Here is a 27383-nt window from a genome sequence, read left to right on the forward strand (position 1 = left end):
CTAGAAGCCACGATGACAAAAGTTGTTTGACAGCTACACACACATCATGCTGATTCCTGTCCTATTGTAAGATGCTCTCTAAGCTGTTATTTCATTTGTTTCTCAACTATCTCTATTTCTGAGAAGACTTCAAGGTGCAAAATAACAATTTTAAATACAGTGAAACGATCAAAACAGAACTACATATGCAAGAGCTGTGCAGTGATAGCTCTGCCCAAGTATGAGCGGTGCATTGCTACCCGGTTGGCTATGGGATTAACCTGCAGGCCCCTGTTGCCAAATAACTAACAAGGAAAACATATCGGGATACCCAAGTCTTATTTTCCAGTCAAAAGAAGCACTTTAGGAATCAGGAGAATGTTTTCATAGTATAAACTCTGACAATTAGTGTAGTTTTGTAAAGCACTTACACTAAATATGATTAGCATGTAGCAAATATCTATAAAATGATATAAATACTATGTGAATAAACAAATAAAATATTAAAAATAAGTAAAGAAGAATCCATCCTGCATTTCTAAATATAAGGGTCATTGAGCAAAATGTGGAATTATAGCTTCAAATAACAAGCTAATTAAGCACACACGGTCCCATTGAGGTAGTTCCTATAGGGATCCTTGAGAAATAGAATATTTTATCATAATGTTATAAATGCATATTTTAAATATATCAATTTAAAGATACAGTCATTTGATGATATACCTTGATAAAACATAGCAAAGAAGGTAGTGGAATAGTTTTTGTGCATGTATTTTAGAGTACCAATATTTTGGCAGCTTATTTATTTATTTATTTATTTATTGCGGGTCTGGGATGGGACCCAGGGGCATTTGACCTCCGAGCTACACCCCCTGCCCTTTTTTTATTTTTTATTTTTAAACAGGGTCTCACTAAGTTACAGAGGTCCTCACTAAGTAGCTGAGGCTGTCAGCAAACCGCGATCCTCTGGTCTCAGCCTCTGGAATGCTGGGATTGCAAGTGTGCACCACCAGGTCTGGCTGGCAGCTCATTTCAAAGAATATTTTTAGCAAATAATTTGAAATTATTTAGTACTAAAAATGATTTCAGACATATTTCAGCTGTGTGCTTTAGCTAAACAGGATATCTGATAATTTAATTATAAAATGATTGAACCTAATGTATATTCCTTCATTTTTATTTAATTATTTTTACTTACATTTTTATCAATATATAGCTTACATATGGTAAAAAAGGCACAAGTCATAAGTCCAATTTTTATATATTTTTTGTTGAGGCTTCAAGCATTCCTTCTTAAGTGGAGAGTTATGCATATCTGCATGGAGTGGATAAAAAGTTCTTCCAAGAAGCAACACTATAGGCCGGGTGTGGTAGCGCACGCTTGTAATCCCCGCGCTTGGGAGGCCGAGTTGGGAGGATCGTGCCGGTTCGAAGCCAGCGGGAGCGGGGCTTAAGAGACCCTGTTTCCAAATAAAAAAATATAAAAATAGGTCTGGGAGTGTAACCCGGAGGTAGATGGGTTTCCAGGAACCCCAGTACCACCAAAAAAAAAAAAAAAAAAAAAAAAAAGAAGCAATACTGTATCTGCTGGAAGAGTCCTCACATGAGTTAGACAGGTCTTTATCTTAGACCTGCTTGAGTTTGCTTTTCTGGTTGTCAGAATAATCATTCATTTAACTCCCATTATGACTTTTGTGATATGAATATATTTTTCACATAAGTTTATGTAGCTATGTGATGCAGGGCTTTATGTTCTGTGTTACAGGCCTCCTTCAGTCCCTCTCAAGCTACAAAAATGTTCTTTCTTCTCAGTGCTGCTACTGAGATGCAGTTATGTTCAGACAGTTGACATCTTTCCTAACTTACTTGACTTTTGCTCTTCAGAACCGTCTGGATAGGAGTTTTAGAAATCAATTCATATTAGATGTTGAGTGATCACATGTATTTATGTCTCACAGAAACATATTAGTTCTTAATAAATATGGATTTCAGATTCTTCCTATTTATTTGGATTTTGATTATGTCAAAAGTTAGTACTATATAAATTGAGATTACTGAAAAAAGGAAGATTCTAAATTCTAATATAATTTATGCTTAAATACTTTTGTGCATATTCTGAGCTTAGTACATAAAATTAAAAAGCCCCAAGCCTTTTGCCTTAATGCTAATTTGTCTGTAAACACTCAAAACCCAGAATTCCATTCTTATTGACAAATACAAGCTCTATTAAGATATTAAGCATCTTTCTAGGTTCATACATTTTTAGAATCTATGTCTTAACAATACTCAGTTATCACAATGTTTTAAAAGTATTGAAGACCGGCTGATGATTGACTAAAATAATCAAGTATTTAAAATAGTGCATATAGAACTATTTTTTCTACTGTAGTTGAATAGCTGTAAAATACCATCTGATCTGTTTTGCACAATCCACATCTTATTTGGATATTTATCTCAAACTCTTTCTACAGCCATTTACATCTGTTTTTCTCTGACATTAAGAATGTCCAGTCACCTTCTATATCTGTGTTCTGCATCTGTGGACTCAGAAACCAATTGCACATTGAAAATATTCGGAAAAATTTTCCTCCCTATTGAAAATGTACAGATGACTCTCTCTTGTCACTATTCCATAAACAATACATTTTAACCACTACTTACATGACACATTATGTTATTGCTTTTAAGTAATCTAGAAGTGAATACTACACTGTTTTATATAAAGGCCTTGAGCATCCACAGATTTTTATATAAATAGGAAGTTCTGGACTCAGTTCCAAGTAGAGTTCTTATCATCTTACTAATTACTGAAACCTTTTCTTTTTTGTATTCAACATGTTTTCATAAAAATAGACATAAACCTATGCATGTACACATTTATTTTAAAACAATTTAAGATAGAAGTATACTAATGCACACACTTACTGATTTTTTTCAGGACTATAGAGTTAATATTTTCCTGAGACAAAAATGGAATGATCCCAGGCTGAAGCTCCCTAGTGATTTTAGGGGCTCAGATGCGCTGACAGTGGACCCCACCATGTACAAGTGTTTGTGGAAACCTGATTTATTTTTTGCAAATGAAAAAAGTGCTAATTTTCATGATGTAACGCAGGAAAATATCCTTCTCTTTATTTTTCGGGATGGAGATGTCCTTGTCAGCATGAGGTACTCTATTATATTTAATATTATTTATTGTGTTTTCTTTTTAAATCAGGAGATCACAGAGATGTCTATTAAATGATTTTTAATTTTCCTGTTTCTATTTTCAGGTTATCTATTACTCTTTCATGTCCTTTGGACTTGACTTTGTTTCCCATGGATACACAACGTTGCAAAATGCAACTTGAGAGCTGTATGTAAATAATATCATAAATTGTTATGGAAATAACATGCTTATGTTTAAAAATATATTTTACTAATATATAATAGTGGTAAAACAAATGTTTTTGATCATAGTCATTAAGGTAACTTAAGAGAACTTAAAATTATTATTTTACTGTGTATTGAGATAAATCCTTTTTTTCTAGTCTGATTTTAGTTCAGGTAGTATAGATGTATACACTTCTAACTTACTTCAATTGCCATCCTCATTTGAATGAGTAATAAAGGAAAGATAAAGAAAAATGGTGCCTTAATTTAAATAATTGAAAAATATTGAAAATTACTCAATAAATCCAACCAAGTGTTCATTTTTATAAAAAAATTATATTTCTGTTTTTTACAATTTCGATTTCATGTTCCCCTTATCATATATTTTATCAGTTTATAAAAGATAGTCCAAAAGATATATTGATTCAAATTTTTCAGAAAATAATTAATTCTTCATGATGTTTATCTTTTTAAAATAAAAGTAGGACATAAACTTTGGAAAGTGAATGTTACAAATTATATTTAGCCTGAATGCATATATACCATTACCTATTTCTGTAAAGTCTAAATAGTTGTAATCTTTTAAAATATATTGCATATATGTGCTAAATAATATGCTTAAAGTTAATTCATAGTTTATTGTTGGCTTTTTTAATGTACAGAATGTGGCCTACATTTGGACAATATTTATAGGTTTCTAACTATAAAATGAGATTTGCACATGTAAGTGTATGTACATATATGTTTTATATATGTGTCAATATATATTTTTATAACAATTACAACTGTGTGTTTACATTTTTTGTGATACTAGGGATGGAACTCAGGGGCATTCTACCTCTGAGCTGTACCCCAGCCCTATTTTTTATTTTTTTAATTTATCTATTACTTATTTATTTATTGGTGGTACTGGGATTCCTGGAAACCCTTCTACCTCTGGGCTACACTCCCAGACCTATTTTATACTTTTTTTAAATTTGGAAACAGGGTCTCTTAACCCAGAGCAGCTGGCTTCGAACCTGCACGATACTCCTGTCTCCGCCTCCTAAGCACGGTGATTACAAGTGTGTGCCACCATGCCCGGTGCTTATTTTTTATTTTGAAACAGGTTCTCACTGAGTTAAAAAGGGCCTCACTAAGTAGCTGAGGCTGTCCACAAACCACAATCCTCCTGTCTTAGCCTCCTGAATGCTGGGATTACAAGTGTGTACCACTACACCAGGCTTACATTTTAATTCTATTATTAGATGAATTTAGTGAGACCCTATTTCAAAATAAAAAATAAATGGCATTGGGGTATAACTCCAAAGTATAATATGCCCTTGGGTTCAATCCCTAGTAACACACACACACACACACACACACACACACACACACACACACTTTATTACATTTTTATTATTGGGAATTAAGAATTCTGACATAGAGAGGTAAATTTTTCACATAGAAAAGTGAATTATACACAAAGCCAGGGTTTTAACTATTAACAATATGCTGATTGTTTAACCTCATTTATTAATTTTTTTTAATTGGTGCATTGTAGTTGTATATCTCAGTGGAGTACAAGATGGGGAGAGGCATACATGCACACATCACCCAATTAGCCCTTACCCAATTCCCGCCCCATTTTCTCCCCCCTCCCTCTCATGTTTGGTTTAATGATTGACTTTGATATGTTTGTTAATGTGAATAATGTACATTAGGGAATTAATCTTGTCTTTAAGATGATAATCTATAACTCTGGTGTTAATATTTTTATGAGCATTCACTGATATCTTTTTACCTTTTAGCCACAACTTCATATGAGAATGTCCTATTTTTAACTTTGCTGTCCTCAATATTTGGGTTTTCAAACTGTTAAAGTGTTAATTAACTATATTTTAATCTAATATTTTTACTTATTTTGCTTACAGTTGGCTATACAACTGATGATTTACGATTTATCTGGCAGTCGGGGGATCCTGTTCAGTTAGAAAAAATTGCCTTGCCTCAATTTGATATTAAAAAGGAGGATATTGAATATGGCAACTGTACAAAATATTACAAAGGCACCGGTAAGTGATATTCTTAAAAAAAACGCTAATGCTTATTTCAAAGATTTATTTTAATAGTAATTAATGCTAAAGGAAGATAATTTATTAAAATACATTCAGTAAAAATATCTTTATATATTAAAATTTTTAACAGAAATAGGTCTTCTGGTCTTTCAATTAAAGGATAAATCTACTTTTCTTTATGTAATTCTTTTTTTTTTTTTTTTTCGTTGTACTGGGTTCCTGGAAACCCTTCTACCTTCAGGCTATACTCCCAGACCTATTTTATACTCTTTTTTTTAATTTGGAATCAGGGTCTCTTAAGCCAGCAAGGCTGGCTTCGAACCTGCACAATCCTCCTGTCTCTGCCTCCCAAGCCCAGGGATTACAAGTGTGCACCACCGTGCTCGGCTCTTTATGTAATTCTGATGGTTAAGAGTTTTTCATTTTTTATTTTGGTAATGCAATCTCTCCCAAACAATGGTTTCCTTAGATGTTTCCAGAAATTCTGTTTCTAACAGGATCCAATTTGGTGATAAACAGTTTGGATATGAACAATGTAATGCCTAAGTATTTATCTGTTGTCTTTTGGGCAGTTTTTAGATGGCATTTGGCCTATTTTGTTAATTTTTTTAAAAACATTGATCTTTATGCCATATCAGAAAGAAATAAGAATGTGAGGCAATTGGATATCAGAAAACATTCCCTGTACAGGCTTCTTGACTAGGTCATGGAACAGCCAATGATGAAAGCACAACAAATTAACCACATTTATTAAATTACATTGAACTTTTATAGAAAGGATAGTACTCATTACTCAATACTGTCCAAATGGATTACTGTTCAGCCTTGAAGTCTGTACTGGTAGTTATAGGTCGTTGAGGGGTTTTGGTAGTGAATATAGTGTTATTTCACTTGACAATATAGATAAAAAGATATAGAATATTGATCATCACATTAGTAGTAATAAATAGTACAACTCATGAGTTATCACACAATTCGAATTCTTTTATCCATTTATTTTTATTATTAATGATACAGGTAGTTACAGGTCATTGAGGGGTTTTGGTAGTGAATATAGTGTTATTTCACTTAACAATATAGATAAAAAGATATAGAATATTGATCATCACATTAGTTGTAATAAATAGTACAACTCGAGTTATCACACAAGTCTAATTCTTTTTATCCATTTTTCTTTATTATTGATGATCTAGGAAGCAATATGCCAATGTATATAAAATAAAAAGAAATAGCAGATATTCATACAGCATTGTCTATATTCCAGATACCATTCTAAAGTCTCTACATATATTAACTCTACATATATTAACTCGTTTTTATACTTTATACTTGTTTTTATGATGTATATTGTATATACATCATAGTAAGATATATATACAATAAACCCCACCATTCTCTATAAATTATATGCACCAATAAAAATTTTAACTTTTATAAAAAAGGTATAGAGCTTAGTGTTATATAATTGATAGAGATCACATGATTGAGTGGGATTTAGGTGACATCATTAGGTACAAAATATCTTGATATTAAAATAAGAGGTATAAAGAATATTTGCATATTAAAAACATTATAATAAAGACAACACTGGAAAACATGGGTCTAGAATAAGTATAAGCATCTGTTTTTGGCTTTCAAATGCATTGACAGATTATTTAATACCTATATAAGTACTTTACTTATAGAACTTATAATACATTAGGACAAAATAAATAATAATCAAATATATTTCTAAATAATGTTTTTAAAAATTAAAAGTTGAGAGCTTAAAATTTTGATCATCATAGTACTCAATGAAGAAGTCATAGATACATATTTTGTTAGATATTAAAGTGATCTTGTAGATATTTCCGAAAGAGCAAGATCCTTCAGTTAACGAGTCAGTAACAATAGCTGAAGTACAGTACAACTGAATGACTATCACCAGGCAAATTGATGTCAGCCATGAGACTGGGCATAGTAATCCAGGGTAGGACAACTATGATTTTTCGGCATATTTGCAATTCATCTAGTAATGAAAAAGTAATCTTGAAAGACTAGAAAAGTCTTTTGGAGATAACATCTATTTAGTACATAGCTTTTTGTGTTTGTGCTTTACTTGACACTGTTTTACGTGCTTTGCAGGAACTGTATAATCTAATCACTACAATCTTTTAAGTATTTTATTATACTCATCTGACACATAAGCTAATGAAGCTGACACTTAGCTGAGGTGATGTTGGTACTAAGTAAAGTACTAGCTCACTGAATTTGGTGTTGTTATACTACTGTGGAGTCCTGTTATAATTTGAAAATGTCCATATTTCAATTATATGCTTAACTTTTCAAAATAAACAAATTGTCTAAATTTCTTTGAGGACTTTTAAAAGTGTTCTATTGAAATTTTAACTTTCATTTAGAGTTGAAAATAAATCTTACAATTTTACTTGCAATTTGGTATTAGAGCATAAAATTTTTAATAGCATTGACAATCCTGGGAGTTTCATTTATTTTCAGTTTTCAGTAAAATTTTTACTTTTAAAAGTAAAACATGGAGACAGCAATAAATAAAATGCTCCTGCTCTTTATAGAGCTATTTTCCAGTGCAGTAAATAAGTAAACAAAGTTAATAATCATTTTAGTTCTTAAGATAAAATAAAAGGGCATGCTCTGGTAGAAATCCCTGGTAGGATTACTCAATAGTTATAAGTAGCATTTTTTTGTGGTATTCTTTGAGTCATGATATGTAAGTCACTGAAATCTCACTAGCTACAGAAAAGAGGAAAAAAACACTTATGACTAACATATTTGGCACTTAATATGTTTTGGTTGTTTTATCAGCATTTAAATAAATTATATGAATCAAAGTATAACATTTTTATTTTTGGATATTGTTTAGATATCGCTAAAATATAGAATTCAAAATACAAGATAAACAATATGTAATTATACATATATATATATATATATATATATATATATATATATACACATAGATATATGGGGTGATATACTCATATATACGCACACAAAATGATGGCTATTATTTTACATTGTACAGAAATAATGACTCAGCTTTAACTTTATTAAATTGTGCTTTTTCTATGATTAAAGAAATCACAAAGGTGAAGAAATATATGGGAAAACATGTACACAGAAATACTTAATTGGAAGCCTGAGTGAATAATGAAATAAAACTTCACAGGAAATAGGAAGTAAATTGAATTTGCCCAATGAACATTTATATCAATTAACCGCCCACCTGCCTCTCATAAATGTAACCGTGCTAGAGAGAGATCAAAAAAGATCAAGAAATGTTTCTCATAAAAGTTTTATGGAGCAAATCACTATAATATCAAACATGTATTTTACTGCAAAATGCATCCGCATCTTATGAAGCTCCCCTCGTGGGTACCTTTGTAAAATGTACCTGGTAGAAACTTGCTTCAAAACATAGAGCTTAGTTATTTAGGTTCCATTTAAACATAGCAGGGTGGAATGTAAAAATTTATATAAAAATATGTTACTTTGTAGTACATTATTATCTTTTTGAAGTTACCTAAAATACATATAATTTGTTTAGAAGTACATATGCATCATTCTCTATTTGGTATGCAGTTGATGAATATAAAAGACTAAATAAGTGATATTATTACAAAGCAAAGTGCTTTGAAATCTGTTGTGGGAAATATTATGAGCCTTAACTGCAACAATTGTACTTAGAAGAGATGATGTTTTTGAAATATTGCATATGATTGTTAGTTAGAAACATATGTTCTCATTTGGGCAGAAAGTTAAAATGAGTGGTGGGGAAAAGAAAGGAAAAGAAATTTCTCATTATTTTGTTTTCTTCTAAAAAATGTGAATAACTTCATCTATTGCCTAGTTTTAGTGAAATTAAAATTTAAAAATTTGTGCATATTCCATTCTTAATATGGGAGCATTTTGCATAGATTTCCTAAGATTTGCTTCAATTTTAGTTGGATAATTTTCTTACATACCAGCTCTATTAGCTTCCTGGCCTCTCAGGGGCAGCAATGATTATAACTCACACTGGAAATGGATGGATTTCTCATCCACTTGTTAAGAGGATATAAATAACATTTTAAGACTCTATTGTGTACAAACACTTCTCTAGGTACTATTATGAATAAATATGAAGAGTACCCTAGTGTAAAAAGCATGTATATGTATCCTAATTAGAAAGACTAGGTAAATATTATTTTTAACTGTAAGATTAATAAAAAGTAACATTATCCTTTTCTCCAAAATTATTTTGCTTAATTACTACTTTTTCATTTATTTTTCAATAGTTTAAACAATTACACAAAATATAAATGAAAAACAACTGAAGATATTAATTTTCAGTATCCATGTATAACTTCACTTTTATTAACTGTAAATTATATTCTTATTTAATTTAAGCATTTAGGTCATTAAGTATTATGTTTAAGTTGCCAATCAAAAAGACCAAACAAACTATGGATGGTGGTGCATGCCTGTAATCCACGTACTTGAGAGGCTGAGACAGGAGTACCACAGATTCTAGGATAGCCTCAATGATGTAATGAGACCCTGATTCAAAATTTAAAAAAAATAAAAAGGGTTAGGGTTATAGCTAGGAGATAGGATGTCCCTAGATTCAATTCTCAATCCAAAAAAATTAAAAAAGAAAAAAACAATTCATAAAAAATTAAAAATCTCAAATACCTGTAGGTAACTTCTTTTTGAGTAGAATATTATAAGATTCGTCACTTTCTTTCTCAAGGCAGTCTTGAGGCTGCCTATAATTTGTGATTTCTTTTTCAAAACAGTGTTTAGGCTATTGATAATCTGTCACAAAGACTAGTCGATGTCTTGGTAGTTCTAGAATTATGTTACAAAACAATTTCTGCATTTGTCTCAACATGAGGAAATGAAAGCCCTTCCTCCACTGGAAACCATTTGAGGGCCTGGAGCAGAGAAAGATGGGCATCCAATATTTGTACTTTACAATCCTTTGTTCATATAGACTGAAAACACTAGTGTCTTGATGATGTTTATTTTCAATACTTTTTAAAATATTTAAGTTTTAACTACTCTTATGAGTGACTGTAGAGTACTATCCATTTTTCTTAAGTGGCTCATGAAGCTGAAGATGTATACTGACAGTGCCTAGTTTAAGAGGGTTTCCTTTTGTACTTGTTTTGCTTTGATTCACTGACCTTGTTTGACTCCTACAGATCATTTGTCCCAAGAGTACCCTGGAGTAAGGAAAGGTTTAACTGCTGCAAATTCACAGCACAGAGACTTAAAAGCCTAGATACCGGCATGGTAGAAAGCAGCATCTGGGATCTATTTGTCAATGTCATGGTGCAGTTGCAAAGGGTCAGGTGAAGCAGGTTCTGTAATGTCACTCTTCTGGATCACAGAAAGTATATATATTTCAAAAAGAAAGAAAAAACCTTTTTGTAGCATTGAGTTTGTAAAATTGCCTCCAATGGAAGTATCAATGCTTTCTGGTTCATTAGTGATTTTTGCAGTTGTATATGGGTACAAACCTCATACCTGTCAACATGTCTGTTTCTGAAAGGCTACTACACATGTGTGGAAGTCATCTTCACACTGAGGAGACAGGTCGGGTTTTATATGATGGGCGTCTACGCCCCGACCTTGCTGATTGTGGTTCTCTCCTGGCTTTCCTTCTGGATCAACCCAGATGCCAGTGCTGCCAGAGTGCCCCTGGGTAAGTGTGCCCTGCTTCTCCCTCATATCAGGACTGTGCTATTCAGGTTGGACATCCTTAATCTGAAAATATGAAATTCAAAATGTTCTATAACTCAAAGCTTTTAAAGCTCTAACATGACCACACATAGAAAACTCCACACCTGACCTCATGTGGTGGGTACAGTTAAAATATAGGTGCATTTTGTTTTTTAACCTTGGTGGAAAACTAGATATCTATATGTAGAAGAATGAAACTAAAGCCCTAGCTCTCACTCTGCATAAAAGTCAACTCAAAATGGAATCAAAGACCTAGGAATTAGAACAAAAACTTTGCAGTCACTAGAAATAAACATAGGACCAACTTTCCAGTGTATAGGAAAGATGTCTTCAGTAATAACTTAGAGCTCAGGAAATAAAACCGAGAATCAGTTAATGCAATGGAATCAAATTAAAAGCTTCTGCACATCAAAGGAAACAAGAGGATGGAAAGCCTACAGAATGGGAGAAAGTCTCTCCTAGCTACAGAGAGGACTGTTATCTGGAAAATGTAAATAACTCAGCAAACTTAACACCAAGTAACCCAACCAATAAATGGACAATTGAACTAAATAGACACTTCTCAAAGTTATAAATGGTCAAGAAATATAGAAAAAAATGCAACATCTTTAGCAATCAGGGAAATACAAAACAAAACTATACTGAGTGGCAGTCCTCAAGCAAACAATACTAGAAGAAGGAAACAGACCAATAATGTTCTATTCACATCTGAAGGTATCACTACCAGTCTCACTCACTTGTTTGGAAGGGGTGTGGAGAGAAACACACCAAGAGATATTGTGTGCATGTACATATGTATCTTTTTGGATTTCACATTGATGTATGATTACATTGCACTGATAAAATTCTAAAAAAATGCATACCATAATAAGTGCTAGTGAAGATATAAGGATATGGAGGATTTATTTGCTTACAGTTCTGGAGGTTTCAGTCCATGTTAGGCCAGGTCACATCTGTGGAGCTCAGGGAGTGGTGGCAGTGAGTAGGGTGGGGGCACAAGATATAAGCGCGCTCTCTCTCTTCTCTCTCTCTCAATATATATATATATATATATGTGTGTGTGTGTGTGTGTGTGTGTGTGTGTGTATACCAAGGTCACAAAGATATATAAGCTCTCTCTCTCCCTCTCTCTCTCTCTCTAAATATATATATTACATATATATTTAAATATATATCTAGATATATTTAGATATATAATATCTAAATATATATATTACATATATATTTAGAGAGAGACCTTGGTAAATATATATATTTTTATTATATAAATATTATAATATATAATATATAATATATAATATATAATATAATATAATATATATATATTTACCAAGGTCACACCCTCAAAGACCTACCTTCTCCACCTATACCCTACTTTTCTACATTATCACTCAATATATCCATTAATCCATTAGTGAATTTATTCACTGATGAGATTTGAACCCTTCTTATTCAATTATTTCACCTCTGAACATTTTTGCACTGCTATACATTGAGATTTTCCAAGGAACATCATATATCTAGTGAGGCTCTTAGCAACTTATTAAGACCCTGTTTCCAAAAAAAAGTATAAAATAGGTCTGGGAGTATACCCCGGAGGTAGAAAAGCCCCAGTACCACACAAAAATTTTTTCTGTATGTGTTTCATATATATCTCCTGGAATTTATACGGGAAGATGTGATATATCTGACCTCATTATAAATAATTTATTGCTACATTTAATTTTTTCTTCTATCAAAAAGGTTTTGGGCAACTCTCATTCCTGCCTTATTGGAGGAATTAAATGAAATTTAAAAGGGGGGAACCAGGAATTAATTAATGAAGATGATAATTGTATCAGAATAAGAAAGTCGTCTACATTTAATAGGAAACATAAAGACCAAATATATACCTTAAAAACCAAAAATTTGGGAAATTTTATGAAGACAATGACACTGATCGATTAATTACTTTACAGGGTAAACATTAACCACAATGAAGAATCCTACTATATTTAAATTCTTTGGCTGGCCAAAACTATCATGCAGATTCTCCCAAATAATGTTTTCTTTATTGGAAATATGATCGCATAATATATAAACTTGGATGCCACATTTCCAAAGATACTTTTGAGGCATCCCAATCTTTAAATTTTTTTTTCTTTTTTTGGTGGTGGTACTGGGGATGGAACCCACGGGCTTTTCTACCTCCAGGCCACCATGCCTGGCTCTAACATGTTTTTAAAAAGATTTTTCTCTGTAAATCCACATTCTTTGCAAAACTTCTTGTAAGAAGTCCTCTGGTTTTTAATATTCGTTAGACCTGTTATATTAAGAGGAGATAGGTTTTCTTTTTGCTGCTTGGAATTGAACCCGAGGCCTCCTGCATGCTAAGCACATGTCCTATGACTATGACTAAGCTATATTCTCAGACCTTGGGGAGAAAAGTATTTAATGAATGAAAGTCCATTACTTAGATTCCTAAAGTCTGGGAGTGTTTGGAAAGACCCAAGGGATTATAGTAAGTAGCCTCAGGTGCAATTGGGAGACTTTGGATTCAAATAAGGGGGTGGTGGAAGTGCCTAGTAGGTGAAAAGAATACTTTTTTTCTGAAAAGGAGGGAGTAAGCCAGTAAGTTTGGAAATCTATGCACAAACAACTTGAGCTTGAACTTCAGCTGGAAATATAGTTAATGAAATAAATAGTTAATAACTAGTAGTTAATGAAAGAGATTAAAAAAAAACCTTAGGCTTAATGAATTTACATCTTCTTGAAAAGAAGCACCAAACAATACAGCCTATAACATGTAAGATGGTGATACGGGGTAGCAGCCTCCTTGTCAGGAAAAGCCTCAAGGAGAGGTGATAGAGGTGAAGAAATGAAGAAGGACCACGTGGTTATCTAGGAAGGACTGAAGAGTGGGTGGAGATCTTCAGAGGCTGCATTTCTGAGCAGGTTTCAGTGTTTTGGGAACAGTAGTGAAGCTGAAACAGGGTGCATTAGAGTGGTGAGAGATGGGAGATGAGGTAGGAGGTAGGGAAGGTAACCGTGATAAGGGCTGGACCACCAAAGATCTCTTAATACACGCTGATAATTTGATTAGTAGGCAGAGTGAAAGGGGAAGCCCTGAAGATGTCAAAGCATTCCCAGACTTCAGTCTTAACCAGTTTAACCAATGTTTGTTCGTGTGTGTGTGTGTGTGTGTGTGTGTGTGTGTGTGTGTGTGTGTGTTACTGGGGATTAAACCCAGTGGTGTTTTACCTCTGAGATTCACCTCTAGCCTTATTTTATTTTTATGCAGGGTCTTGCTAAGTTTCTGAGAGTGTCACTAAATTGCTGAGGCTTTCCATGAACCTATGATACTTCTGTCTCAGTCTCCCAAGTACTGAAATTACAGGTATGAGCCATCACACTTGGAGAAAAGACAGTTCTAATATTATGTTTTTTCTCACCACTGAGGATAATTACTGCAAAGGTAAATTAGATGCTTATCTAGTCATTATATATCTACTACTGTTTCTATATGCAGAAGTCATTATATTTTGGTAAAAACCATTTTTTCTAGAAGAGGATATCTTAGGTTCTTGAACAATTTAATAAAACTTGATACCTTTCAGATAATTTTGAAATGCTACAACTGATAGCATATAATTTATAGGGTTCTAACTTATTAATAATAATGAATAATAAATGTGTATTAATAATAACAACATAGAGGAAAATGAGAATCCAATATGCCTTTAATTGTTATGACATTGTAGTCATTAATTCTTGGAGGTGGTCAAATATAGAAAGAAAAAATGCACTTCACCCAGTGAGTGAAATGGACTCACAAAGCCATTATCACGGGGGTTACCTTCTTGAATGGCAGCGAGTCTCCCTTGACATTGAACAAGGTTGCATCTGACCCACTGTGTTACTGTTCAGCAGATAGCCACCTTTTACCATTCAAGCCTGAAATGTGAAGGAAGAGGAAGAGAAAGAGGAAAGTGGGAGAGAGCGTTACAGTGGGAAGAGAGGAGAGACAACATTATTCAAATTCCTCTTTGGAGTTTTATAATTACTTTAATTGATGTGTATTATGTTAGCTTTAATTACTTGAAATTGATATATATTGTGTTAGTTTTCCTTATACAGTTAATATTACATGTAGAATAATTTTATTCCCTTCCTTGAAACTCCGGGACCTTTTTCTTTCTTTCTGAAATAACTAGGGATTTTCTTTACTTTTTCTTCACTATGAAATATATTTTATTGTGATAATTTCTTATCAGAAAATTGCTTTATATCTTCTATTCTTGTTCATATTTAGTTATTCAGAGACATAAATTCCATGGGTAACTTAAATCTCTCTAAAGCAAAGCTGAAAATAAAATAATTCTGTCTAATTAATGACCTTCATGACTTCCTCAGATACTATAGAATAGTTTTAGACACCATTAATATTTAAACCAGATTCACATTGTATTTTTATACCTTGTTTTACATTTTTATGTGTTTTTAAGATGATGAGTAATTTCCAATATCATTCCACATAATCAATAATCTTTACATAAAAGGCATATAGTACGATTTCTTCTAGTTCGTGACATTTAATGGACCTAATGTATTGTTTATGACCTATAGAAAGTTACTAGAGAGGATTTTATGAATCAGCAGGACAGGATTTTATGAATGATTGCAGAACATTTTAGGGGAGTGCAAGACACTTTCATTTCCATTTCTGCTTTTTTAGGCATCTTCTCAGTACTCAGCTTGGCCTCTGAGTGCACCACCCTTGCTGCTGAGCTTCCCAAAGTGTCCTACGTGAAGGCTCTTGATGTTTGGCTCATTGCCTGTCTTCTCTTTGGGTTTGCTTCGCTGGTCGAGTATGCTGTGGTCCAGGTGATGCTGAACAACCCCAAAAGAGTTGAAGCTGAGAAAGCACGAATTGCTAAGGCTGAGCAAGCTGAAGGAAAAGGTGGGAATGCAGCTAAAAAGAATACTGTGAATGGTACGGGGACCCCTGTTCATATTACGACTTTGCAGGTAAGAATGAAATTATCCAGGGCAATGGTCCCTCCTATCCTCTCTGCACTGAGGCTGGGCTTCTTTTTCCTGCAGGGTAGGATGGGAAGGTTTCAGTTCCCAGTGTGGTCTCTTCTGATGCAAAAGTGCTTTCCTGTCGGATTCGTGATGGTAAAAGTACTGACTCTCTAGGGCCTCCTATGATGTTACAATAGTGTGGAGAAGGCAGAGCATCCTATTACTGCTGAATGAAGGGGGGGGGGTTCCATGCTCCCAACATGTCCTCCACTGAGCAGGACCTGGGCCTTGTTGCTGGTATACAGAGGTGAGAATCTAGGCTCTCCACTTGCCTTCTGGGACACCACTGCAGTGGGAGTCTTGGAACATCTGAGGCTCTGCTCCTCTATCAACCTTGACTGGCAAGGTTTTTGTGATTTTTGTGATATTTTGTTAAATGAGAGAGGTTATTGACTAAGAATTTTCTGTATTTGGGGGCTGCCCCTTTCATTGCTCTCTGATTAGACAGGTCAACCTAATATTGGATTTTTTTTCTTATCTGCACCCATTGGAATTTCTAGGTGTCATTTTTTAAATTCCAAATCTAGGATACGTGAGGCAAAAAGGAAAAGGAGAAACTCAATATTATGTGATTCCTTGGGTATGATAGTCCCCAAAAGATCTGCCTTCTTTTCTGTGCCTTTCAGAGATTTCTCCTTCTCTTTCTCTGTCTCCATCTTCTTCTTTTCCGTACTCTTCTTTTTCTGCTCTTTCTTCTTTTTATAATTCTAGTTGTCTACCAATCCTCCATTGACATCTTCCTATCTTTACTTTTTCCTCACCCAACCTTTCATACTCCAAGAATTACATAGATTTACCGAGCTGCTTTTAACGTTTTCATTAATGCTACAACCACATTATTAATGGAGCCACTTTAGATTCATTTTATCTAGCACCAGGAAAAATTATGGCTCCCTTTCACAGTATTATGTCTTGATTAGTCTCTGTTACTACTAAAGCCAAAGACGCCAATAGTATTAGCAATAGCTAAGACTATAAAAAGATTGTTTTAGCAATTCAAGGAACCAAAAGCATGCTCTTCTGAGAAACTTTGCTTCCTCTTCTGAAATACACATATTTTTTTCTTCTCCATTGATATCAACCTATCTTTTACCATCTTGTTACATGCAGTCAACTGGCTCAATCGGGAATAATAAATCCAGCACTGAATACGGTCACTGAATCCGTTCGGGACCGAATTATCTCAGAAAGAAGGACAAAGGTTTAGGTGGTAGTTCTGCAGCTACTTATCTGCAGCGATTTTTTCCCTTTTATGAAATAAACTCCTTTAAGTTCCTGTTCACGGCGCTAAATGTGGAGATTCCTCTCCGGGGAAAAATCTGAATTGATTGACATGGACCAAAGCCTCTTGTGCGATTGACCACTTTATTCTAGACACAAGATTTTTTGTATTTCCCTATTTCCCCGTGATTCCCTAGTAGAAAAGTGCAAACACCCAAAATACAATAGTGAGATATACATGTAAATCACCAACCCTGAACAAAACAAAATAAGGCCTGTGACATCGCAGGTCTTTGTGATTGAAATCAGTTCCATGACCCTGCAGGTGGGTCTTGTGCTTCAGGTCAGCCCCTTTGGCCTTGCCTTGCAGCTGCAGAGGCTTTTAGTGGGCAAATTCCAGAGGAACAAAAGTCACACCCAAAATCACTTGAAGAATTCAGTTTTTAAGAGTTTTCTTTAACCCTTTTGGAACTTTTATTCTTAGGGCTTAGTCCAATGTCCTTCTCTATCTAGCAACCTCCTTTGAGCTGCATGGGGATGAAGTCAGAGATTCCAGATTTCATACATGTAATTGGCGTAGGGAAATCCATGTATATTTGTGATGATTTAGAGGATTTCGATGAATGTCTGCTGGATTTTGTCTGAAATACCATCTGCTGTCTGAACACTTCACCCTATTAACACTTAAAATATATTTTAGTAGACAGGGCCAAAAAAACAACATGAAGTTTTATTATATCTGTCTTTTGTTCTGTCATAACTATTTTAACCAGGTGGTGTCGTCCTGTCTCCAGGCAGTGCTATCACTAAGTGCAAAGGTCAAGATCCCTCCTAGCCCTGGCTCTATTGTACTGATTAGAATGAAGGTCAAAGATAGGGAGGAATTCTACATTTGTAATTGCAGCAGCTGGGATGCTTCCACAGTATCTGAATTCTGACTAGATTTTTTTTTACCATTTGAGCAAAGCCAGGGGCGCTTAGAGGCTCAGACAAATTACTAGAAAATTTTCCATGGACTCAGTTTCTCCCACAGTCCTGATCTTACATCACTGGAGCAATTTGTATGGAAAGTTAAAAGAATTATTACCAAAATAATAATAGTTATGAAAGAATATCTAAGAGTGGGGGAGTACTTTGGCCAGAGACCTTCCTTGAAGCTTTAGCCAATTTCCTGCATGGGAAATCTTCATGCAGATGCCGAGGAAAAGGAAGTAATCTTGGCAGTTACATATATAGCCATTAATCACTCAAACCCTACTTGAGCCCTGTAGAAGAAAACAAAAATCTCCTGCAGGTGCTTGACTCCACCAATACCACAAGCAGCTCCATCCCCTAGTGTGTCAGGGACCTTAATATTTGCAGAAATTTGTGATGAACAGAGAGAACAAATGTGAGAGTTATCCTGACAGCTTAATATATTCTGTCAAGTGGTATATTGATGGAAGGAGACTAATTAGAGTCAACTTTTTTGAGCATTATAGAGCACGTTAAGGTTATTTATGAACATGAATATAAAGGATAAGAAATCCCTGAAATACTAGGCTTAATCATGTTATTTAAAATTTTTTTCTTTAAATAATTAAACTAACCTTTTTGAGGCTGTGTTTGCATTTAAAACAGAAATAACTCCTGTTTGGAAGTATGTAGTCTCAGACCCAATTCTAGTGTCCAAAGCCTAGATCTTCTATTTACTAATTTTATGATGTTGGGAAATTCACGGGCCCATTCTGGCCTTTAGTTTCCCTATCTTTATGATGGATTTGATCATAGTACTGAACTCATCTGGTTGGAAGGAGTATGTGGATTCACCCAAAATCTCAAAGTGCCTTTGATGGTGTTAAAGCTGGAATTGCAGACTAGGCATGTCTGACTCCAAATCCAAAGCATTTAGTCCACCAGTCATGCACACTACTCTCCCCCGTCCCCCAGTCTTATGGGTAGGAATCCATTTGAATGTATCTAAACATCCATCACTCAATCTTTTTTTTTTTTTTTTTTTTTTGGTGGTACTGGGGTTCCTGGAAGCCCTTCTACCTCCGGGCTACACTCCCAGACCTATTTTAACATTTTTATTTGGAAACAGGGTCTCCTAAACCAGCATTCGCCGCTGGCTTCGAACCTGCGCGATCCTCCTGTCTCTGCCTCCCAAGCGTGGGGATTACAAGCGAGTGCCACCACGCCCGGCTTGAATCTTAAGGGCTAAGATTTAGTCTTGTTTCTAACAAACTTCACTTTTATTTTTTATTTTTATTAAGAATTGAACACAGGAGCATTCTATCTCGGAGCTACATCCCCATCCCTCTTTTTACATTTTTTATTTGGAAACAGGGTCTCACTAAGTTTCTGAGGCTGGCTACAAGAATGTGATTTTCCTGTTTCAGCCTCCTTAGTATCAGGATTACAAGGGTGTGCCACCACGCCTGCCTCAACCTGCACTTTAATAGGTGCCTCTTAGTTTCTCAATAAATATGTATGAAACTGAAAAAAATTAAATTAATTACTGAGTAAATAAAATTTTATACTTGTTGGGCATGGTGGTGCATGCTTGTAATCCCCGCACTTGGGAGGCGGAGACAGGAGGATCCTGCAGGTTAGAAGTCAGACTCGCTGGCTTAAGAGACTCTGTTTCCAAATAAAAATATAAAAATGGGTCTGGGAGGGTAGCCCAGAGGTAGAAGGGTTTCCAGGAACCCCACACCACAAAAGAAAAAAAAATCAACATACTTAAGAACTCCTATAATTTAATTCTCTGGTTTTAGCTGCTAATAGAAACAAAACTAAATTCTGTAACTATTGTGGTAGTTTACTAAAAAAAAGTCATAAAGAGATGCTGAAGAGAGTTAAGAGCTAATTGAGGCTTTAAATCTCTAAAATGGATGTAAATTATTACTACTTTTGCCCAGATAAAACACATTTTCTAAAATAGATATATACCCATGTAATATATGTATCTTGAGCTAGGCTTCAAAATAAAGAGTCCAAAAATAAGTAAGCTTTAATGCACACACCAAACTTACATCAAATCTATAATTTGATTAATTCATATTATTAATACTTACACGTGAAAGAAAATAGAACAATGGAAACAATTAAAAATATCTCATTTTTCTATTTTTTAAGCAGTGGTTTTTCTTCAAAATATAATTATGGTTTTGAATTCAAAATGTATTTTTTCCGATGTGTTTTGCTTCCCAGAACACAAACTTTTATCAAGTGATTTCAATCAGGTGACATGTCAGTTATTTTTAGATAGAATAACAATAGTAATAAATGGAAGCACAATAAAATTTGGATTGTAGAAACTTTTTGAAGCTAATTTTAAAAATAACATTGTGCTTGCTAAGGAAAAATTACTGAAATTATAAAAATATGAATAATTTAATCTAGTTGTTAGCATGATAGTTTTATAGTTTGTAGACTGTATATAAAATACTTTCTCATAAATATATAATTTTCTGTTTTTCCCCTACCTAAAAGTGGTATTTTTCAAGTATTCCAATAGTTAGTCAATAATTTGTTCCTCCACTCATATTTTTTTTGTTGTGTGTGTGTGTGTGTGTGTGTGTGTGTGTGTGTGTGTGTTACTAAGGATTGAACTAGAGATGTTCTATCTCTGAGCCCTATTTTATTTTTTATATTGAGAGAGGGTCTTGCTAAGTCACCACACATTGGCTTCTAACCTGTATCATCCTACCTCACCCTCTTAAGTATTGGGATTACAGACCTGTGCACAGTGCCTGGCTATAATATATATATTTTTCTTCATTCAACAAACACAATTAAAGACTTACTGTTTCTAGCACCTTTTCTAAAGGTTTATGAATAGAAGACCAAACAGTAATCATAACAACAGTTTTGAATAGGCTAAAAAATAATAGTTGCTCCTCATCCATAAATAAGAGAGTTGTTTCATTAGGGTAATGATAGATTTTTTTAAAATAATGAATGATAGCCAGAGTGATATTGCACACCTGAGATCCCAGTACTTGGGAAGTTAGACAGGAGGATCACAGATGTGATACCAGCTTCAGCAACTTAGTGAGATCCATAGTTAATTTATTGAGACCCTGCTTCAAAATAAAAATTAAAAGGTTTGAGGATGAAGTAGTTCAGGGGTATAGACCCCCTAGGTTCAATACCCAGTACCCTCCCATACCCATACAATAAAGATTGATTAAAATTTGGTAAAATAAATACATACTATTTGCTCCAAACACATTTTTATCATCTGTGGAAAATACCTTATCACCATGAAATTATGCTTTAAGTCTAAAGGTCAAGAAATGTGTTATTTACTTATAGAGCTGAAGTTTGAAGTATTAGGAAGGTTTTATCTGTATGATTTTTTACAAACCTGTGGGATATGTATGCAATAGAATTTTACTCAGCCATAAAAAAACACAATTATGTCATTTACAGGGAAATGGATGGAACTGGAGGAGATTATGCTAGTGAGATTAGTCAGTCACAAAAAATAAGAAATCGGATCCTCTTCCTAATATGTTAAAGCTAGGAAGAAATGGATCATAGGAGGAACTCTAGATGAAGAAGGAGATTCTATTAATGAGCAAATAAGGAGACCTGAGGGGATAGGAGGGGTGAAAAGTGAAATTCTCTAATGCACAAGATGTTAATTCACAAACATATCAAAGTCAATCACTAAGCCAAGCATGAGAAGGAGGAAAAGGGAAGGAATGCTGCGGGCATTGGGTAAGGGCTAATTGGGTGATGTGTGCATGTATGCCTCCACCACCTTGTATCCCATTAATATTTATGACTACAATGCACCAATAAAAAATTTTTAAAATGATTAACCCTCCAGCGACATACCCACTGATGAGATCAGAGCCTGTCTCTAAGTCATCTCTGAATATTGTTGCATACTTTGCCTTTTGGGACAGGGGTGAGAGGGAAAGGCATTCCAAACCCAAATCATAAAATAAGGTCTAAAGAATATTAACTAAAAAAAAGAAGTTTTGTTTTTGTGAAATTGCTGATGAATGGAACAAGAGAACATGGTTAATGAATCATGCCATATCCAAGAAAGCTTGAAGGCTCTTCTCAGTGGCAACCCAAATCTTACTCCTTATGCAGAGATATCGCACATGCACTGATGCACACACACACCACTCTACTCATTTTGAATGTACATATTCTATAATATATCTATGAGAGAAGTTTAGTAAATAAAAGGCTAAAATATAAACAACTTGAAGATTTTTTGGAATGCTTTTTGTATATAATTGTTTTAGTATTGAAGAAGTTATTGTCTTATTGACATGCTTATTACATTTGAACAATATATTTGAATTAATAGCATTCATTATCCATATTCTTACTAAATTATGTAGGTAAGAACTTAAAATTATTAAAATTGCTACAGAATTGAAGAATATGAGAGTATAAATTTAAAATATTCATGTGTGATTTAGATCATAATATATAAATTTGATCATATGTTTAGTTACTTATAGACACTAAAGACATACCTTAAGTTGTATAAAATCTTTGATTTATAGTAAATAAATATCTATAGTAAATACATTTAGTCTTGCTTATGAAAAATTAAAATTAAGTGGCAAGGAGTCATTTTTCCTAAGTCTGTTTCCGAAGCTACTAATCTGTTTGATAAGTAGATTCTGAAGCCAAATTAAGTGCACCCAAAGCCTTTGAAGTTGGGAGTTATAAAGGGAGAAAGAAAGGTTGGGATTCTCTGAGCTCCTCATTTTAAAGATTGCTCTGAGAATCTGAGAATCATGGAAAGATGGATCTGCAGAGTCTATTTTTACTTCTACTCCAATCCAAGTAGCATTTTACTCTTTAAAAAAGTTCCCAAATTCATGAGGAGACTGACATTCTCCTCAAATGGCACTTAGAAACTTGAGCTTTCAGTGTGATCTTCAGTCTGGTATCCGATCTAGAACAATAATAGGGCACAGGAAAAGTGCAAGTATGCAAGTGTGTGAGCTGCCCACATGCACACATGGTGCATAGGCCGTTGACTAATTTCTGAAGGTAGTCTTTGAAATATTCAATTTGGACAACTTAAATTGGAGAGGGAATGGAGGCATGAAAGTAAGTGTGTGTGTGTGTGTGTGTGTGTGTGTGTGTGTGTGTATTTCCCAAAGTCACATTTTAAAAATTTAGACTTTAGTTGCTATCTTTGTTTCTTCTCTTACTCGTAACTCTAACCAGTCGCTGGACATTTGCAGGCAATATCTGACTGTAGGGAGGGTCTTTCAGCACAGTGGTAGTCTCACCATAGAGAAATTGTAAGTGTACATTAAAAAATGTAGGGTACATTGGCATGGCGGTGCATTCTTGTAATCTCTATACTTGGGAGGTTGAGACAGAAGGATTTTAGGTTCAAGGCTAGCCTCAACAACTAGGTTAAGACCCTCAGCAGTTTAGTGAGACACTATTTCAAACTAAAAAATAAAATAGGGCAAATAGGGCCAGGGATATAGCTTGGAAGTAGAATGCCACCAGGTTTAATCCTCAGTACGAGAGAGAGAGAGAGAGAGAGAGAGAGAGAGAGAGAGAGAGAGAGAGAGAGAGAGAGAGAGAGAGAGGAGAAAAGAATGAATGGGAAAATTTTATGTATTTTTGCATTTTTACTTTTTTATTCATACACAATATGTGTACACATTTATGAGATATGATGTGATGTTTGAATTAAGTATTCATTCGGTAAAGATCAACTCATAGTAATTAGCATTTCCAAGGTCAATCAGCAGTGTTATTGCTTGATATGAGGAATAATTTCTGGTTTTCTGAACTTGGTTTTTCACTCAGTACATATGTCTTGGTTATTTTTTGCTGTCTCCCTCTGAACTCTGCCAATCTGGCACTGCAAATATATGTGTTGAATACATATCAGTATTTGTTCAAATAAAGGATAGTCTTCTGGTGCCTATGTATTACTGGGGAATAAAATTCATTTTATTTATTACATTACATATATTTTTTACCCAGCCATAATTTAATATACCTAAATAAAACCTGTCAGTGTATTACACTAAGAAGCAAAATGTAGATAATATCCAAATAATATACAATGAGATGGTTTTCTTTTTCAGGAAAATGTTAACAAAATGTCTATACTGAAGATTCCAAAGGTGAATCCTAAAATTTAGTGAAAAAATTAAGCAGTTAAGTTGGTCGCTCACCTCTCATGGCCTTTAATATGGTACTATTCTAAGGCAGGGGGAATTAGCCCACACCTCTGACATTTTGGAAAGCATTTCTCATTGCTAGAAAAAGTTCAGTCAGAAGGATTTTTTTTTGTATATTGTAAGGAACTGATTTAATTTTAAATTTAGGAAATAATAACTAAATAATCTCTATGCTCTATGGTCTAGTTAAATGTATATAACTTCTTCCTATTTTCTGAGTGAGACAGTTTTATACAACTTTAGTTAGCAAAGTGGGAAAGCTGCCCACTACTAATCATCTTTGGCTCATGATAACTATGATCATGTTTTACTTCTCATTTGTGAATGTGGTTTGGAGTCACAGTCTCTCGTTGAAGGGATAAATTCCTCAGTCATTTATAAACAATTTATTTGGAAATAAGAACAATAGGGAAATCAAAGATTAAAAGTATAAGATTTCTATAATCTATACATTGTAATAATGTCATTTGTGTCATGCTTGTTTTGGACTAAGGATGCATTTTTAAATTTTTTGTCTTTACACCAAGAAAACTCTCACAAGTTGAAAATAAATGTTTATATATGCTTTTATTCTTTAGCATTAAAAAACCAATCACACATTTGTTCCAATGACATACCCTTGTTATTTAGACAATTATTTTCAAACCCCAAATGTTCAAGATATCTGATGGTTATTATGTGTGTTAGTCCTTTGTGGTGAGAACAAATACCTTCTTATGGAAACTAGCAACTTTTAAAATATCCTTTCAAACAGTTGTGTTTTAAATATAATGAAATTCTGAAAACATTCTGTCTTTAATTTTGTCCTCAGGTTGGTGAGACCAGATGCAAAAAGGTTTGTACTTCCAAGTCTGATCTGAGATCTAACGACTTCAGCATTGTTGGAAGCTTACCAAGAGATTTTGAATTATCCAATTATGACTGCTATGGGAAACCCATTGAAGTCAACAACGGGCTTGGGAAATCTCAGGCAAAGAACAACAAGAAGCCTCCCCCTGCCAAACCTGTTATTCCAACAGCAGCAAAGAGAATCGATCTATATGCACGAGCTCTGTTTCCTTTCTGCTTCTTGTTCTTCAATGTTATATATTGGTCTATATATTTATGATAAATCTCTTCTACTTGTATGAAATAAAATCCCATTTCATCATGATCAAACCAGTTCACAAATGCTGATCTGTGAAAACTTTTGCATTTTCATAGCAATATATTGCATTGTGGATGCCATTTGATTGTAATAAAATGTGGCACCTGACTTTGAATGGCAGCATGATCCTGTAATGTCTGTGCTCTAATAATGATGTATATATGTATAGCGAGCATATTGCTTTAGGAATAAATGAAGGAGAAGCATACTCATATAATATGAATCCAAGCAATTCTCTTCAGTGTAAGCTGCAAACGCTTCACATAATTCTGATAATAAAATGATATGCACGCTGATTCCTGTTATGTTCACCATTCTAATGTATGTAGCATTTCAAATTTCCTTCTGTGTAGCTCTCAAAGAGAGCCATCTTATTCTTGTAGAACTTTAGATGGTATTATCATAGATTAAACAAAGTAATGCTACATATTGTTTAAATTTTGTAAATAGAAACATATCAGTTATAATTATGCAGGCTCTGTGGAGGAAATAAGCTCAAAAATTGTTAATTTGTAAAATCGGCTCATTTTAAGGTGTGCCTGTGTTGTCAAATTGCCAGAAAATAAATAGTAAGTACTTTTTGAAACAGAGGGAAGTCTGCACTTACATAAATGCATACTGAATTCTGGCTTCCAATTAAATAAAAGTAAAGGACAGATCAATTAAATATTTACGGTAAAAGAAATGTATTTAATTCATCTTAAAACCTAAATATATTTTCATGGATTTCATTTGTTGATACAGAGTACGCAAAAGCTTTGTGCCTTAAAAAGAGTTATACATATTTTAAATCAGAATGCAGTGATATGTATATGTGTGTGTGTGTGTGTGTGTGTGTTATTTCATGTCATTTTTAGGAAACCAAGAGGAAATAAATACCCTTTTGCTAGAATTAACTTGATTTGGGGGGGAAATCCATAAACATAAAAGGATTTTAACTTCTTTATTTTATTAAAATGTTTACATTTTTAAATTAAGTTAAATGTTTTCTGAATTACTTTGTTTTATTTGTTTGAGTTTTTGGTATATGTTACAAAACACTTAAAGATTAAGTAAATACTATCTTTGTGTATGTTAGACTTCACTTCTACTTGTATTTTTTCTTGCCAAAAGTCTAAGCAACTGAGATTTACTTACTTTGATCTTGTTCCAACCTGAAAATAAGCACTAAGTCTCATTTTATGAGACCCTTCATTTCCTAATAATATCACTTCCAATGCACCTTTTTATTTCGACCACAGTTGAAATTAGAAGTATGCTTACATGGCTTTGAGAGTTTGTCTAGATGAAAGTCAATGGCCAATTCAATAAAATTGTTGCATATGCAAATTACCATATGCAATTCAGTGCTGTCCAGGTAATTGAAGACTTTATTTTGAAAAGATTATCACTGATCATGAATTTTTCTTTAATGGTTTATAATCTTGTGCTCTGTAGCCCTTCAGCACCCTCTAGTTGTAAAAGCATATCCATCCACATAATTGTAAAAGGTCACAAATAATCCTACTGATGAACTTCAATCTCTTACTAAGACCCAGTGCAAGAGCACTGTATTGGAACTGTGATAGAAGGAAAATGTCTCACATAGAATTTAAATAATTTAAATTCTTATTTGTAATAATTATA

At 33.8% G+C, this 27383-nt stretch overlaps 1 protein-coding gene across 4 annotated transcripts in view; it reads left to right on the forward strand.

The window, feature by feature from the left end:
* The window catches only part of GLRB (glycine receptor beta), a gene marked incomplete at both ends in the record, with an annotated part of 89853 nt that extends 64135 nt beyond the window's left edge, over positions 1–25718 (forward strand). The window contains 6 exons of one of the 4 annotated variants that reach the window (XM_080697893.1): positions 2918–3147; positions 3252–3334; positions 5265–5405; positions 10960–11112; positions 15865–16184; positions 25422–25718. In XM_080697893.1, coding sequence (XP_080554019.1) covers positions 2918–3147; positions 3252–3334; positions 5265–5405; positions 10960–11112; positions 15865–16184; positions 25422–25718 — 1224 coding nt within the window. The remainder of the gene's footprint in view (positions 1–2917; positions 3148–3251; positions 3335–5264; positions 5406–10959; positions 11113–15864; positions 16185–25421) is intronic. The other 3 variants (XM_080697894.1, XM_080697895.1, XM_080697896.1) reach the window with 3 other exon arrangements.
* Between the last annotated feature and the right edge of the window lie 1665 nt (positions 25719–27383).

This window comes from Muscardinus avellanarius (genome assembly GCF_963383645.1).
Source record: "Muscardinus avellanarius genome assembly, chromosome: 6".
NCBI classification, from domain to species: domain Eukaryota; kingdom Metazoa; phylum Chordata; class Mammalia; order Rodentia; family Gliridae; genus Muscardinus; species Muscardinus avellanarius.